The 15,676-nt window shown below is 44.5% G+C and overlaps 1 protein-coding gene across 1 annotated transcript in view; it reads left to right on the forward strand.

Moving 5' to 3' along the window:
- Positions 1-1,445: 1,445 nt before the first annotated feature.
- The window catches only part of LOC140406938 (ubiquitin-conjugating enzyme E2 L3-like), a gene marked incomplete at its 3' end in the record, with an annotated part of 37,132 nt that continues 22,901 nt past the window's right edge, over positions 1,446-15,676 (forward strand). The window contains exons 1-2 of the mRNA XM_072494779.1: positions 1,446-1,558; positions 12,561-12,656. Coding sequence (XP_072350880.1) covers positions 1,532-1,558; positions 12,561-12,656 — 123 coding nt within the window. The remainder of the gene's footprint in view (positions 1,559-12,560; positions 12,657-15,676) is intronic.

Below are 15,676 nucleotides of genomic sequence, written 5' to 3' on the forward strand. Positions count from 1 at the left end.
CTCTCTCCTCTCTGCCCCTCACTCTCTCCTCAATCAGCCCCTCACTCTCTCGTCACTCTGCCCCTCACTCTCTCCTCACTCTTCCCCTCACTCTCTCCTCACTCTGCCCCTCACTCTGCCATCACTCTGCCCGTCACTCACTCCTCACTCTGCCCCTCTCTCTCCTCACTCTGCCCCTCTCTCTCCTCACTCTGCCCCTTACTCTCTCCTCACTCTGCCCCTCACTCTGCCCTCACTCTGTCCTCACACTCTCCTCACTCTGCCCCTCACATTCTCCTCACTCTCTCCTCACTCTGCCCGTCACTCTCTCCTCACTCTCTCCTCACTCAGCCCCTCACTCTCTCCTCACTCTGCCCCTCACTCTCTCCTCACTCTGCCCCTCACTCTCTCCTCACTCTGCCCCTCACTCTTCCCTCACTCTTCCCCTCACTCTTCCCCTCACTCTATCCTCTCTGCCCCTCACTCTCTCCTCACTCTGCCCCTCACTCTCTCCTCGCTCTGCCCCTCACTCTCTCCTCTCTGCCCCTCACTCTCTCCTCACTCTGCCCCTCACACTGCCCGTCACTCTCTCCTCACTCAGCCCCTCACTCTCTCATCACTCTGCCTTTCACTCCCTCCTCACTCTGCCCCTCACGCTCTCGTCACTCACTCTCTCCTCACTCTGCTCCTCTCTCCTCACTCTGCCCCTCACTCTCTCCTCACTCTGCCCCTCACTCTCTCCTCACTCTGCCCCTCACTCTCTCCTCACTCTGCCCCTCACTCTCTCCTCACTCAGCCTCACTCTGCCCCTCACTCTCTCGTCACTCTGCCCCTCACTCTCTCCTCACTCTGCCCCTCACTCTCTCCTCTCTGCCCCTCACTCTGCCCCTCACTCTCTCCTCACTCTCTCCTCACTCTGCCCCTCACTCTGTCCTCACACTCTGTCCTCACACTCTCCTCACTCTGCCCCTCACACTCTCCTCATTCTGCCCGTCACTCTCTCCTCACTCAGCCCCTCACTCTCTCATCACTCTGCCCGTCACTCTCTCCTCACTCTCTCCTCACTCTGCCCCTCACTCTGTCCTCACACTCTGTCCTCACTCTCTCCTCACTCTGCCCCTCACTCTCTCCTCTCTCTGCCCCTCACTCTCTCCTCACTCTGCCCCTCACTCTCTCCTCACTCTGCCCCTCACTCTCTCCTCATTCTGCCCGTCACTCTCTCCTCACTCTCTCCTCACTCTCTCCTCTCTCTGCCCCTCACTCTCTCCTCACTCTCTCCTCACTCTGCCCCTCACTCTCTCCTCACTCTCTCCTCATTCTGCCCGTCATTCTGCCCCTCACTCTCTCCTCACTCTGCCCCTCACTCTCTCCTCACTCTGCCCCTCACTCTCTCCTCTCTCTGCCCCTCACTCTCTCCTCACTCTGCCCCTCCCTCCTCCTCCTCCCTCACTCCGCCCCTCAGACCCTCCCTCCTGCCCTGATTGGCGGTGCCGGCCGACAGGAAGCGCGGTGGCTGCCGGTGCCGGGGGGGTGGGAAGTGCGGAGAATCAAGATGGCGGGCAGCAAGCGGCTGATTAAGGTAGAGGCAGGAGAGGCCCGCCGCCCGGGCGGGGAGAGAGAGGCGGGAGCGGGCGGATGGAGAGGGATGGAGGGAGGGGAGAGGAGAGGCGGGAGCGCGGGAAAGCGGGAAACACACACATCCCCCCCCCCGCCCCCCGGAGAGCGGCGTGGGGAAAATAACGGTGTGGGCTGGGCGGGGCGGCAGGGTTGGAGCCGCCGCGGGTGGGCCCCGGCGCCGCGGGAGGGGGGAGTCCGGGCCCGGGGGGGGGGCATTAAATACAAACAGCCGCGTTACAGAGACATAAAAAGAGCGGCTAAAACTACCGAATGGCGCCGAGGGCCCGGGGAGGAGGGGGCCGGCTCCCGCCCCTCCCCCGCCAACTGAAGCCGCCGCCTGTTTATATTCAACCGGACACCCGGTGGTTGGTTTTGGGGGGGGGGGGTAGCTGAAGAGTTTTATTTTCTCTCTTTACCCCTCTTCCTTCTCCACCCCCCCCCCCCCGTTTTTTTTTCTCCGGGCCGCGGGAGAGGCGGGCTGGGCCCCGGGCCTGTTCCGCCGCCTCACTTCCAGCCCCCTCGCCCGCCCCCAGGGCTCGATTTAGCTCCTCTTCTTCCACTGCCCCCCTCCCCGTTACACACAGGCTCAAATTGGGGGACGGGGGGAATTCCACCTCCCCCCCCCCCCCCCCCCATGCAAGCTGCGGCTGGGTACTTGCTGAGGAAGGGGGGGGGGGGTGCAAGAAGAGACTTGAAACGTGCTCTACTTTGACTCAGCAGTTTCCTGTCTCGCTGCATCCAGGGGACAAGATGTATCTTTCTTCTTTCGAACACCTACCTCTCCCCTCTCTCTCGTCTCTCTTCCTCCCCCGGGGGGGTTGTACTAATTTGGATTTTGAGTCGAATTTTTGCAGTAGAAGGGGGCTGGGGAAGACCATGAGGCCAACTCATTGATCTGCAAACGTTCATTGCAGTTTTCATCAAGGGCACGGTGCACACACACCCACACACAGTTCAAAATGGAACTCCTTCACGTTTCTTCCCTCCATCCAATCTTTTGCTCTTAATTCTTGCTTTCTGTGCCTGATTTCACATTGAACCCACTACTCTAACTTGGCACTACCTGGTTGCGCTGCGCATTTTGTAACACATTTTCTGTCTGGTTAAGGAGATTCACGAACCGATCCCCTCTGCGTTGTGGAATCATAGAATTTACAGTGCAGAAGGAGGCCATTCGGCCCATCGAGTCTGCACCGGCCCTTGCAAAGGGCATCCTACTCAAGCCCACACCTCCACCCTAAACCTGTAACCCCTCCTAATTTATGGACTCCAGGACTTTAGACAATTGAGCATGGCTAATTCACCGAACCGTCACTTCTTTGGACTGTGGGAGGAAACCGGAGCGCACAAGGAAACCCACGCAGACACAGAGAGAAAGTGCAAACTCCACACAGACAGTCGCCCAAGGCCGGAATTGAAACCGGGTCCCTGGTACTCTGTAGATAGTGCTGCACATTTTGTACAGTGGTCGTCCACAACTTGCAGTGCAGTGCGCTGTGTGAAAAAGTAATATTCTCCATTCTTGCCTGTGAGAACTTTTAAAATTAGGGGAGGGAAGGAAGTGCGAAATGTTGGATCCTTGAAAACTAATCCAAAATGAAAACTGCATTTCTGTCATGTGAAATTTGTCTATTCATTCTGAAGATGCGTGTCACAGACAGGGGAGGCCCATCTGTTTTTATTGCCGATCTCCAGTTCCCTGAAGAGGCTGTCGTCTTGGGCACTGCTGTTTTGGATGAGTTTTGATGCAACTCGCGTGTCAGGCCATTTTGGATGGCATGGAGTTGAAAATCGGTTATTGCTTAAAACACTCGGCGGGTCATGCAGCATCACGTCAAGAGTGCAGCTTTCTTTCCCAAAATCATGCTAGTCAACCATTTGTGTTTTTGAGACTTGAGGTGTCATGGCCACTGTTGCTGACACAAGCATTTTATTTCCAGATTAAATTAAATAGAATTCTGAATCTCATTTGCCATGGTCTAAAATTAAAAAAAATTCCAATTAAGGGGTGATTTGGTGTGGTCAATCCACCTACCCTGTGCATCTTTGGGGTTGTGGGGTGAGAAACGGGGAGAATGTATAAACTCCACATGGACAGTGACCTGGGGTCGGGATTGAACCTGGGTCCTTGGTGTCGTGAGGCAATAGTGCTAACCACTGCACCACCAAGCCCCCCCCCCCAACTCATCATAATACTTTATCACTCCAGTATTATTTGATGATTTTCTCATGCTCTGTATAATTAACCAATGTATAGCTCTGTTTGCAAATTTAAAAAAAATTAATTAATTTGCGGGATGTGGGCGTCGCTGGTTAGGCCAGCATTTATTGCCCATTTCTAGTTGCCCTTCAGAAGGTGGTGGCGAGTTGCCTTGAACCACTGCAGACCTCGAGGTGCAGGTACACCCACTGTGCTGTTAGGGAGTTCCAGGATGTTCCTATGTTCTATCTATAATAAACATGCTTCTTATATCCTACATGCATGTATGTCTGAAGAGATTCGTGTTCACATGCACATGCATTCAGAATAGTTGTCACGTAAGTAAAATGGTGCTGCAACATTTTAATCTGTCTTGAATCCTATTGTCATATCCTGTTTAACAAAATGGGGAATATGCTATAGTGGGGGGTTAAAATGTAATCTATCACCTGAGCATTAATTTCAAACACACTTTTTTTATCTTTCCTTTGATAAGCTGAACTCGTACGTTTTGTTCAGCTTTTAAATCTTGAGTCATTTCATCGTCAAGTAAGTCAATGGTGACACGGCATGTTGCTCAGGTGTTTACCCCTCCTAATGTCATAATGGTTTGATTCAGTGTCTCATGATTAGGCTGACTTTTTGGACTATGAGACTATAATAACAATTAAATATTTCTAAGAAAAGTGGAATACAGAGATACGTGAATGATTATAGATTAGAAATATTCTAAAGTTTGTGGGCAGGTTTTAATCTCCATCTTGCTGTTTCTTTTAAATGGTCTACTCATATTTCTTTAAGACAACATTTCTAATAAGTCAAACTTTTTTTAATCTACAAGTTTAAGAACTGTAATTGCAGATTAGCTTGCTTTTCTTTTTTGTGATGTAGATCACCATTGATAACATCCTCAAAATGGATGTCATTACGAGAGCACATACTGCTATCAGTTTAATATCAGCTGGCAGTTTTAGTAAATTCTACCAAAGCATTCTATGGACTTGGATTAAATTAGTTTCTATGCATGCGCTATTTTAACCACCCTTTGAATGAAATGCAGAACATTGTAGGGAATGAAATCTATTGATACTAAAATATTTAATATTAAAGATGGGTATTCTAATCAAAGGTATATATCTGAATTCTCCCTCTACCCGAACAGGTGCCGGAATGTGGCGACTAGGGGCTTTTCACAGTGACTTCATTGCAGTGTTAATATAAGCCTACCTGTGACTAAAGATTATTATTTAGCTAAATGTTTTGAATCAATTTAAGAATTTTGGATAAATTTGGAAATGGGGTCTTAAAAAAAACACTTCACAACTGGAACTTAAAAAGTTACAATCTGTTTGGCATTGTAATAAATTCCAGATTTGCCGTAATTTCAAGCGTTTACTTTTACACTGTGGCCTTCTCGTTGTGAAAGTATCGAACGATGTATGGTTTCAAAAACGCTGAATATTTGTTTTTGCAGAGAGCCAGCACAAACACGAAAGGTCAATTGGCCTCCTGTGCAGTGACTGTTTATGTGACTGGAATCGTGTCTTTGTGGCCATTCTACACATGAACTCAAATAGAGAATATTGTCAAGGTTGACGGTATGGCGGGGGGAATGAATCACAGATGAGTCCTATTTTTGTTTTATGTCTACATCAAACGGGGGCACGGTAGCACAGTGGTTAGCACAGTTGCTTCACAGCTCCAAGGTCCCATGTTCGATTCCCGGCTTGTGTGGAGACTGCACTTTCTCCCCGTGTCTCCGTGGGTTTACTCCGGGTGCCCCGGTTTCCTCCCTCAGTCCAAAGATGTGCAGGTTAAGTGGATTGGCCATGCTAAATTGCCCGTAGTGTTCAAAAAAAATGTTAGGTGGGTGTCAGGTGGGTGTGTGTGCTTAGATAGGGTGCTCTTTCCAAGGGCCGGTGCAGACTCGATGGGCTGAATGGCCTCCTTCTGCACTGTAAATTCTATGTGTACTTACTCCTCTTGAGGATCTGAAGCAACAGCCCATCATCCCAAGTGCATTGTGATCAATTGTAGTGCCCATTCTGGCACGCAGCTGAATCCATCTAAATCAACCTAGACTGGGAACCAAAGCAGGAACCTGCTGGTGTGGGGGGAACCTCACTGACATTATCAATGGCGATGAGAAATATGGAATTGACAAAAAGAGTTAATACTCTGTATTTAGAGAAATCACCTTAATTAAACCGTGCCAGAATATTATATAACATTTTTACAGTGGCTCTGCTAGTGATGATTGCACTTTGTGCAAAGAGCATAGATGACAAATGTTGTGAATTACTGCAGAAACTGAGTAAGTCATTAGAGGTCACCCAATTTTGTCACCTTGATCAGATATCTACTAACGGTGCTGTAATTCCTTTCCAATTTTAATTATATAAAGTTCTGAGTGAAGTGAAAGATGCGTGGATTACTGGGGTAGATATCGTCACAAAACCGACAATCCATGAGAACTGCTTAGTCAATCACTCTGCTACCAAGGACCAACTAAAAATACAATGGCCAATAGTAACGAGGATAAGATAGTTGAAATGTCAGTCAGATGGTTATCAGAATGAAATGTACTAAGTGGAATAGCTATTGAGAAAGAATGACAGGAAGTTTGCAACAGGTTGTTTTGTGCTAATTCTTGGTGCTACATCCTTTCCTCTTGTTCATCTCCATGGCACAGACTTCACATGTCATTTCTGTCTGTCTGAATGAAGTTGGTGCATATCCCCCAATGAATGCTCTTCCCACTCCAACAACATTACCTCTGTAGACCCCCAGTCTCTTGTTACTGATGTGCAGGTTAGGTGGATTGACCATGATAAATTGCCCTTAGTGTCCAAAATTGCCCTTAGTGTTGGGTGGGGTTACTGGGTTATGGGGATAGGGTGTAGGTGTTGACCCTGGGTAGGGTGCTCTTTCCAAGAGCTGGTGCAGACTCGATGGGCCGAATGGCCTCCTGCACTGTAAATTCTATGATAATCTATGATTTGCAGGCTTCACATCTGATATATTTCCAATCTCTGCTTGTCTGGCATCAGATCCTGAGTGCTGAGAAGATCAAAGCCGTTATCTTTGGTCTTCACTACAAGCACCACTCCTTTGATACTGTCATTTTCTCTGGCCATCTTATGGCTTATTTTTGATCTTGAACTGAACTTTAAATCCCCCTTCCTGTCTGTCACCAAGGTCATTATTTCTACTGCCAAAAATCTTGTTCATCCTTTGTCACTTCCAGAACTGACTGTTCCAATGCCTTCCTTGCTGATCACCCAACCTCCTCATTAAAGCATTTCTTTATTACTGTCACAAGTAGACTTACATTAACACTGCAATGAAGTTACTGTGAAAATCTCCTCGTCGCCACACTATAGCGCCTCTTCGGGTACACTGAGGGAGAATTCAGAATGTCCAATTCATGTAACAAGCACGTCTTTCGGGACTTGGGGTTGCAGGTAGCATCTTGAGATGAATAGAAAGCTGGTTAGCAAGCAGGAAGCAAAAAGTTGGAATAAATTTTTTTAAAAATCTGATTGGCAGGCAGTGACCAGTGGGGTACCACAGGGATCAGTGCTAGGACCAAAACTGTTCATATTATATATTATTGATTTGGACGAGGGAACTAAATGCATCACCTCCAAATTTGCAGATGTTACAAAGTTGGGTGGGAGTGTGAGCTGTAAGGAGGATGCAGAGATGCTTCAGCGGGATTTGGATAGGCTGAGTGATTGGGCACATATATGGCAGATGCAGAATAATGTGGATAAATGTGAGGTTTGAAAGGGTGTAAATTGAGAGAGGTGGATACTCAGACCTTGGTGTCCTCGTGCATCAGTTGCTAATAGTAAGTGCACAGGTACAGCAGGCAGTAAAGGAGGCAAATGGTTTATTGGCCTTCATAGCGAGAGAATTTGGGTATAGGAATAGAGATGTTTTACTGCAGTTGTATAAGGCATTGGTGAGGTCTCACCTGGAGTATTGTGTGCAGTTTTGGTGTCTTTATCTGAGGAAGGATGTTCTTTGGAGGAAAAGCAATGAAGGTTTACTAGGCTGATTCCTGGGATGGCGGGACTGTCATATGAGGAGAGACATGCCGGCTAGGATTATATTCATTGGAGTTTAAGAGTGAGAGGGAATCTCATAGAAACTTGAAAAGATTCTAACAGGCCGGGCGGCATGGTAGCACAATGGTTAGCACTGTTACTTCACAGCTCCAGGGTCCCAGGTTCGAGTCTCGGCTTGGGCCACTGTCTGTGCGGCGTCTGCACGTTCTCCCCGTGTCTGCGTGGGTTTCCTCTGTGCTCCGTTTTCCTCCCACAGTCCAAAGATGTGCAGGTTAGATGGATTGGCCACACTAAATTGCCCTTAGTGTCTAAAAAGGTTAGGTGGGGTTACTAGGTTTGTGGGGGTGGGATGAGGGTGAGAGCTTAAGTAAGGTGCTCTTTTCTAGAGCCAGTGTGGACTCGATGGACTGAATGGCCAACTTTGCACACTGTAAGTTCTATGATGGTAGATTCAGAAAGAATGCTCCCGAGCGTGGGGGAACCCGGAACTAGGGGTCATAGTTTGAGGATAAGTGGAAAACATTTTAGGACTGAAGTGAGGAGAAACGTCTTCACCGAGTGTGGTGAATCTGTTCAATTCACTACTACAGAAAGTAATGAAGGCCAAAACGTTGTTTAATTTCAAGAAGGAATTACATTTAGCTCTGGCGGCTAAAGGGAACAAGGGATGTGGTAGGAAGGCGGGATCGGGGTATTGTACATGCTGATCAGCCATGAACATAATGAATGGCGGAGCAGGCTCGAAGGGCTGAATGGCCTCCCATTTTCTATTTATTTTTCTATGCATTTTACAAATCCATACTGTGTCCCTGTCCTGCAGAAAGTTTTGTTTGTCCATCATTACTCACTCATTGATTCCCTATTCCTTAATGCATCAAACTTTAAATCACTCTGGTGTTGCTCCATGTTCTGCAGTTCCCTCTCTATTTTAAACCTTCATAAAGGCTCCACTCTTCTAGTTTAGGCCTTCTATTAATCGTCTCGGGTCCTTTAATTCTATCATTTGTACGTAAGAAATTACATAAATCCTTGCGTTTAATGACTCTTTGTGGAAGTGATAAAAAGTCTATGTCTTGGAATGTCAATGGCCAGATGGAGATTTGATCCTGTGCTGAAATGTTTTTTGTGCATTCGCAGTGTTAACAAAATTAAAAATTCAGATTTTAGTGCACAGTTCTAATTTACATAGCATGGTGTGTCATCTGGTTAAAGTAAGTTCCATATTTGACAGTTAACATTGAAAAAGATGACATTTACACTTATTGTGACATTTGCAGACTCTCTGCAGTTTGTATGCCTATTTAGATCTCATTTGCATATGAAGTTTACTTGCCCAAAGTGTTGTAAGCAAAATACACAGCTATAGAACCTGAATTGAAACTCATGCTGACCATTGTGCACTTTTATTTTCTTTCTTTTTAAAAAAAGAATTGAGTACCTAATTCATTTTTTCCAATTAAGGGGAAATTTAGCGTGGCCAATCCACCTAGGCTGCACATCTTTTGATTGTGGGGGCGAAGCCCATGCAAACACGGGGAGAATGTGCAAACTCCACACGGGTCGTGACCCAGAGCTGGGATCGAACCTGGGACCTCGGTGCCATGAGGCAGCAGTGCTACCCATTGTACACTTGTGATATCACTTAGTTGTTTGATTAAAAATGTGGTCCCATAGACAATCTGTCATTTTATATGTCTGGCCTGACTGTTTGAACAATTTTGTCAAATTCCAGATGTGATTTATTATTATTACTTTAATGGATGTGGGCATTGCTGGCTAGGCCAGTATTCATTGCCCATCCCTAATTGCCCTGATGGCGAGCCTCCTCTATGAACTGCTGCAGACCATGTGGTGTAGGCACACCCACTGAGTGCTGCTAGGGAGGGAGTTCTAGGATTTTGACCCAGCAACATTACAGAAATTCATATTGGTTTGTGTTTTTGCCCGTGAGCATTTGGATGAAGTTTGCTAGGAAATTGTAACGAGTATCGAGTCATAGAGACATTACACCACAAAAGATCCATCAATTCCATACCAGCCTCCTGCAGAACAATCATTTTGGCCCCATTCTCCTGTATCCCATAGCCCTGCAAGTTTATTTTCATAGAATTTACAGTGCAGAAGGAGGCCATTTGGCCCATTGAGTCTGCACCGGCTCTTGGAAAGAGCATCCTACTTAAGCCCACGCCTCCACCCTAATCCAGTAGCCCAACCTAACCTCTTGGACACTAAGGGGCAATTTAGCATGACCAATCCACCTAACCTGCACATCTTTGGACTGTGGGAGGAAACCCATGCAGGCATTGGGACGAAGTGCAAACTCCGCACAGATACAATAAGAAGTCTTACAACATCAGGTTAAAGTCCAACGGGTTTGTTTCGAATCATTAGCTTTCGGAGCACAGCTCCTTGATCAGGTGAGTCCTGAAACCATTTTGGCAAATGTCCTCTGTACCCGCTTGAGGATACTTGCATCCTTTTTCGAAAGGCCCCCCCGCAACCTCCTTGATCAACTTTCCTTCATAGTCCGTCGTACCTGTGCATAGCACAGTCCTGCCATTGGATGGAAAACCTATTTTATGATTTCTCAAAACTTTATCTAGCATTGGGTTGATAGTGGGAATAAGATAGTGAAGGACTGATCTACTTTATTTACATATTTGATGAGGTTCAAAGTTCTTGCATTTGGCACACCAAGTAAACTGTTCACTTGACATTAAGTCCACCTTCTCCCAGAGAACAATTAAGTTGCGGTGGGAGAAATAGTTTATGTGCTATGCATATCCAAATAGCAGATTTTAATGTTGTTCCTTCACAGCAACTTCAGCCATGTTACTATTGTTGAGGAACATTGATAACAAAATCACTAAGAAATTCAGAAAAGATGGATAATGGCAAAAGTTCATGAAGGACTTTAATGGATAAAAGCACCACGCTCAAGACAAAAGTAAACAATGGTTTGACTGTTGGTCTGTTGGGAATAGAGAGGAAAAATGAATAACACTAATATTCTTCTGGACGGTGGGCAGGGGTCAAGGCTAGACTCGGCAGTGATGCATGTGCAGTTGCATTGGCTGCAAACAAGTGTTTTCAAGCTCCCATAAAGAATGAATATGTGAAAAAGTAATGCAGTTCTGTTCCATCCTTTTATAGTAATGCAGGCTGTCCATCATTATAATCCACCACTTTAGTAAAAATAAGGTTAAAAGAACAAGATTCTTAACAATATTTTATATGGGAAAAAAAAAAGATTTTCTTGTCACAAATTTAAGTTACAAACTCATGCTTCTGAAGAAACCCATTGCATGTAATCCACCGAGCTGCCATTTGAACAATTTCAGTTTTTACCTCTATTACCATACGGTATCTAGCGATCATTCTGGTTATTGATCTGCATAAAGAATTTTTTTCTGGTATCAGTCTTCACCTTGTGTTTAAATAGTCCCTTGTTTTGCTGCCATTGTTTAACTTGAAATAGTATCATGGATTTACCTTTTATATCCTATTTTATAACTCCTGTAAGGTAGTCTTTCAAGAGTCAGAATTTTTTTAACCTTGTAACTGAAAGCTCTGATTCTATCGATCAGCTTTGTCTTTCTCTGCACTGTTTCCTGGAAGTGGACATATTTTTTGTGCCTTAGAACGGAAAACTGTTCATGATGCAGCCTTGGAGCAGAATGCCACTTAATCATAAAAGCAAATTACTGTGGATGCTAGAAAATCTCAGCAGGTCTGGCAGCATCTGAAGGGAGAGAAAAGAGCTAACGTTTTGAGTCCAGGTGACCCAATGTCAAAGTTGGCATCTAATGGCTTCTTTGGGGTGGCACAGTGGTTAGCACAGCTGCCTACTCTGCTGAGGATCTGGGTTCGATCCCAGACCCGGGTCACTGTCTGTGGAGTTTGCACATTCTCCCCGTGGGTTGGAAAAAAAATTGGGTACTTTACATTTATTAAAAAGAATTTTTACAGTGTTTGTCTTTTTTCATTTTTTAAATTTACTTTATGTTCATGTACAATTGTAGAGAAATTAGATGTAGAAATTGCAAAAAAGCCTGTTTGTTAATCACTCTTAATTCATGTGCTTGTGGAATTCAAGTATTATATTTGTAGTTCTAATGGGAATATGAAAACATTCCTTTTGGCAACAATAGCAATTAATGATTATTGTCGATTTTGGATACTTGTGGTATTCAATTAAACAAAAAGTTATTTTTGTTACAACTCTACTCGGTAAGATGGCTCCTGAATTTCTGAACATTTTTTTATTCGTTCATGGGATGTGGGCCTCGCTGGCTGGGCCAGCAATTGTTGCCCATCCCTGAGGGCAGTTAAAAGTCAACCACATTGCTGTGGATCTGGAGTCACATGTAAGCCGGACCAGGTAAGGACAGCAGATTTCCATCCCTAAAGGTCATTAGTGAACCAGATGTTTTTTTTACGACAATGGCTTCATGGTCATCATGAGACTTCCAGGTAATTCCAGATTTTTAAATTGCATTCAAATTTCAGCATCTGCCATGATGAGCTTCGAACCCATGTCCCCAGAGTCTCTGGATTATTAGATCAGTGACAATGCCACTACACCATTGCCTCCCCCACTACGTTGTGATTCTCAGAGGACAAGGGATTAACAATATTCAGATTTTGCTACAGCACTGTTCTCAGTATTCTACCTGTTTTGTTTTACGCAGGAACTTGCCGAAATCCGCTCATCTGGAATGAAGAATTTCCGTAATATCTTCGTGGATGACACAAATGTATTCTATTGGCAAGGACTTATTGTTCCTGTAAGTAGGCTGTTCATTCCGCAATAATACCATTTTATAATTGAAAATTATTTGGTTTGTTCTTTGCTTTCGAATCTTATCTACAGTTAATTTGAAATCCGTGTTGTAATGCAAAGAGCGATTTGTTAGCATCCAGAAATTGAACACCCACTAGTAACTGGTCAATGTTGCCATTTTCTTCTAAAAAGTGGGTTTGCTGGAATTTAAAAGAAAATCTTTTTGCTAATTTGTTTACTGCATTTGAGCAGAATAATGGGATCATTATATGACTGCCAGTATATCAAGGCAGTGTAATGCCAAGAGGTGTGAACTGGCCCTGGGTTGCATTCCACAGTTACTAGTCTGAAACCTACCCAAGTAGAGCAGCTAGTTCTATTTCAGAACCACAAAGTGACTGCAGTGGACCAGCTTAGTCCCACTGTTTGATGCAAACGGATTATGCGTTCCAATGTTAGTTCTGTAATGTTTCAGTGATGGAATGCTCCAACTTCAATAATCTACATGATATAGTTTGAAAGGTATTTAAATTGGCAGATGTACAGTTGAGGCCGAGGCCTCAAATAGCCATGGGCTTGTGATTCAGAGGAAACCATGGTTATAATTTGTTCAGTTATGATGGGCTGAAAAGTAGCTGCATTTGAAAAATCTATGTAAATGATTTGCCATTCGTGGAATTGTTGTATAGAGTAGGAACTTTCAGTAGTTCTAAGTATTTACCAATCATATGTCGTTTGGTTTCATAAAGTGTGAACAGTATTTATCATTGGGAAAAATATGTTGGGTATTCTATCTTGGTATGCCATCTAACCATTGCAATGTGCCAGGAATTACTTAGGTTTATATACTTATCCCCTTTCAAGTTTCCCGATTTTTTTTTTTTTTTTTTTTTTTTCTTCACTTCTCTCCTAATTGTGATAATTTGTATGATGTGATTTTTATGGTATTAACGGTTAAACTCGTGTACGGTTAAACTCGTGATCCCGTTTCCTGTGGGTTCAGCCAGTGAATACTGGCAGTCTGTTCAACTCTAGGCCTGTTCTTATCATCCAGCACTTATCATCCTGCACCCAAGGAGTCCTGGCTGCTTTTAGTTAGAATCTTGGTGATGGCCAGGACTAACTTTGAATAATGCCATAGGTTTACTAATCTAAGCGACCAAGCTGGTAGGTTGGGCCTCTGACGTCCCAGTCAAAGGGAGTGTGGTCACGTTAGTGTACAAAGTCAGGTTTTGCTTTGTTCAAAAGCAGAACCTTCGACCTAAATGCAAGAGTGCAAGCAGGTAATATTTTCCCTTTCCCTCTTTCTCTTCCCCTCCACTCACCTCAACTTTGGGGAATGTCACATTAAAAAATTGGAGCAGGAGGAGCATTTGGCACCTCAGACCATTTCAACGATTCATTAAGATCATGCCTGATCTTTTATTTCAACTTTTCTACCCTGACACGATAATGCTTGATTGGTGTCCAGAAAATCTCTGTCTCAGTCTTGAATATGTTCAGCGCCGTGAGACCAATGTAGTTGACTTTTAATTGTCCTCTGACGAGAAAGCCACTCAGTCCTAGGGCAAATGGAGATGGGCAATAAATGCTGGCTCAGCCTATGACCGAATAAAATTATTGAAACTTGACTATAATTGTCCAATGTTTTTCCCCAAAAATCCATTTCTCCTGCGATTACTATTTCATAACAATTATGTTAATACTTCAATGTGTTGTAATTTTTGGTTGTATAAATATCTGAAATATTCACAATGCAAACAGTGATTCAAAGCCTTTAAGGGTGGTATTTGTCAAATTAAAAGTTGCATGCAGACTTTCCCAAATTATTTTTGAGTGAATGTGCAAGTACTTCATTTTTTTGTTCAAGGACTGAAAGCTAAATGAGACCAAATAAAACAACGTTGGTTGACTCTGATAGGAAGCACGATTCTCTGAATTATCTTCTCTTTTAGTTTTCAATTTCATTAAAACTTGCCAGGGCTATTCTATTGCTGGGAGTTTTTGCAGTTTGCTTTAGTGCATTTAATATTTGCGAAACAATGTAGTAAAATGCTGCTAAGTTGGGTTACTCCACTCATCCACATAACTGGAATTTTCCACCTTGAGCCAATTGAAGCCAGTAAAAGAAAATTGGGTAGTTACCTGGAGAGAAGATTTGCAGGGCCACGGGAATAGTGTGGGAAGTTAGACAGGTGCGTTGTGCTTACAGAAAGCAGCATGGACATGTAAAACATTTTAAAATTCATTTACGGGATGTATGCATCGCTGGTTAGGCCAGCATTTATTGCAATTTAAGGGGCAATTTAGCGTGGCCAATCCACCTACCCGGCACATCTTTGGGTTGTGGGGGTAAGACCCACGCAGACACGGAGAATGTGCAAGCGCCATGGAGAGTGACCCAGGGCTGGGATCCAAACCGGGTCCTTGGTGCTGTGAGGCAGCAGTGCTAACCACTGCACCATTGTGCTGCCCCAGTCTGTTTAATATTTTTGCTACTTGGAATGGTAACTGCCATGGTGAGTTTTGTCCCTGCCACAGGTCTCACTAAATCTTTGAAGTATCATTAACAATAGTGCTTGATTGGTGTTCTCCAGTGCATCATGATTTGTGGAATTCTGAGGTAAGTATTATTAGTTCTTGGGCACTTTTGCTAATTAATTAGACATTGGTAAACTGTTATCGACATAGAGCTCTTGGGTTTTGCTGTTGAGGTCCTCTTCATTGGAAAGTATTATATTTTACCCGCCTGCCTTGCTGTACTCTACTGCATATCACTAAAGCCTTAGTGGTAGCCCTTCCATTTGCAGCATAGACCATATGTATGCAAAGTGATGAATAGTGACAGAAAATGCTCAGTTCTACAAAACCAGCAGAATAAGCTGACTCGGAGTAAAATAACATGGTAACATGACCAGTGCACTGAGCAGCACTGTGCGTGGCTTCAATTCGTTACCTGCTTCCTGCAGTTCCAGCTAGTCTGAACTGCTTCAGGAATCTGCAGTAATGCTGCCTTTATTGCAG

This window comes from Scyliorhinus torazame, unplaced genomic scaffold, assembly GCF_047496885.1.
Source record: "Scyliorhinus torazame isolate Kashiwa2021f unplaced genomic scaffold, sScyTor2.1 scaffold_1024, whole genome shotgun sequence".
Classification (NCBI taxonomy): domain Eukaryota; kingdom Metazoa; phylum Chordata; class Chondrichthyes; order Carcharhiniformes; family Scyliorhinidae; genus Scyliorhinus; species Scyliorhinus torazame.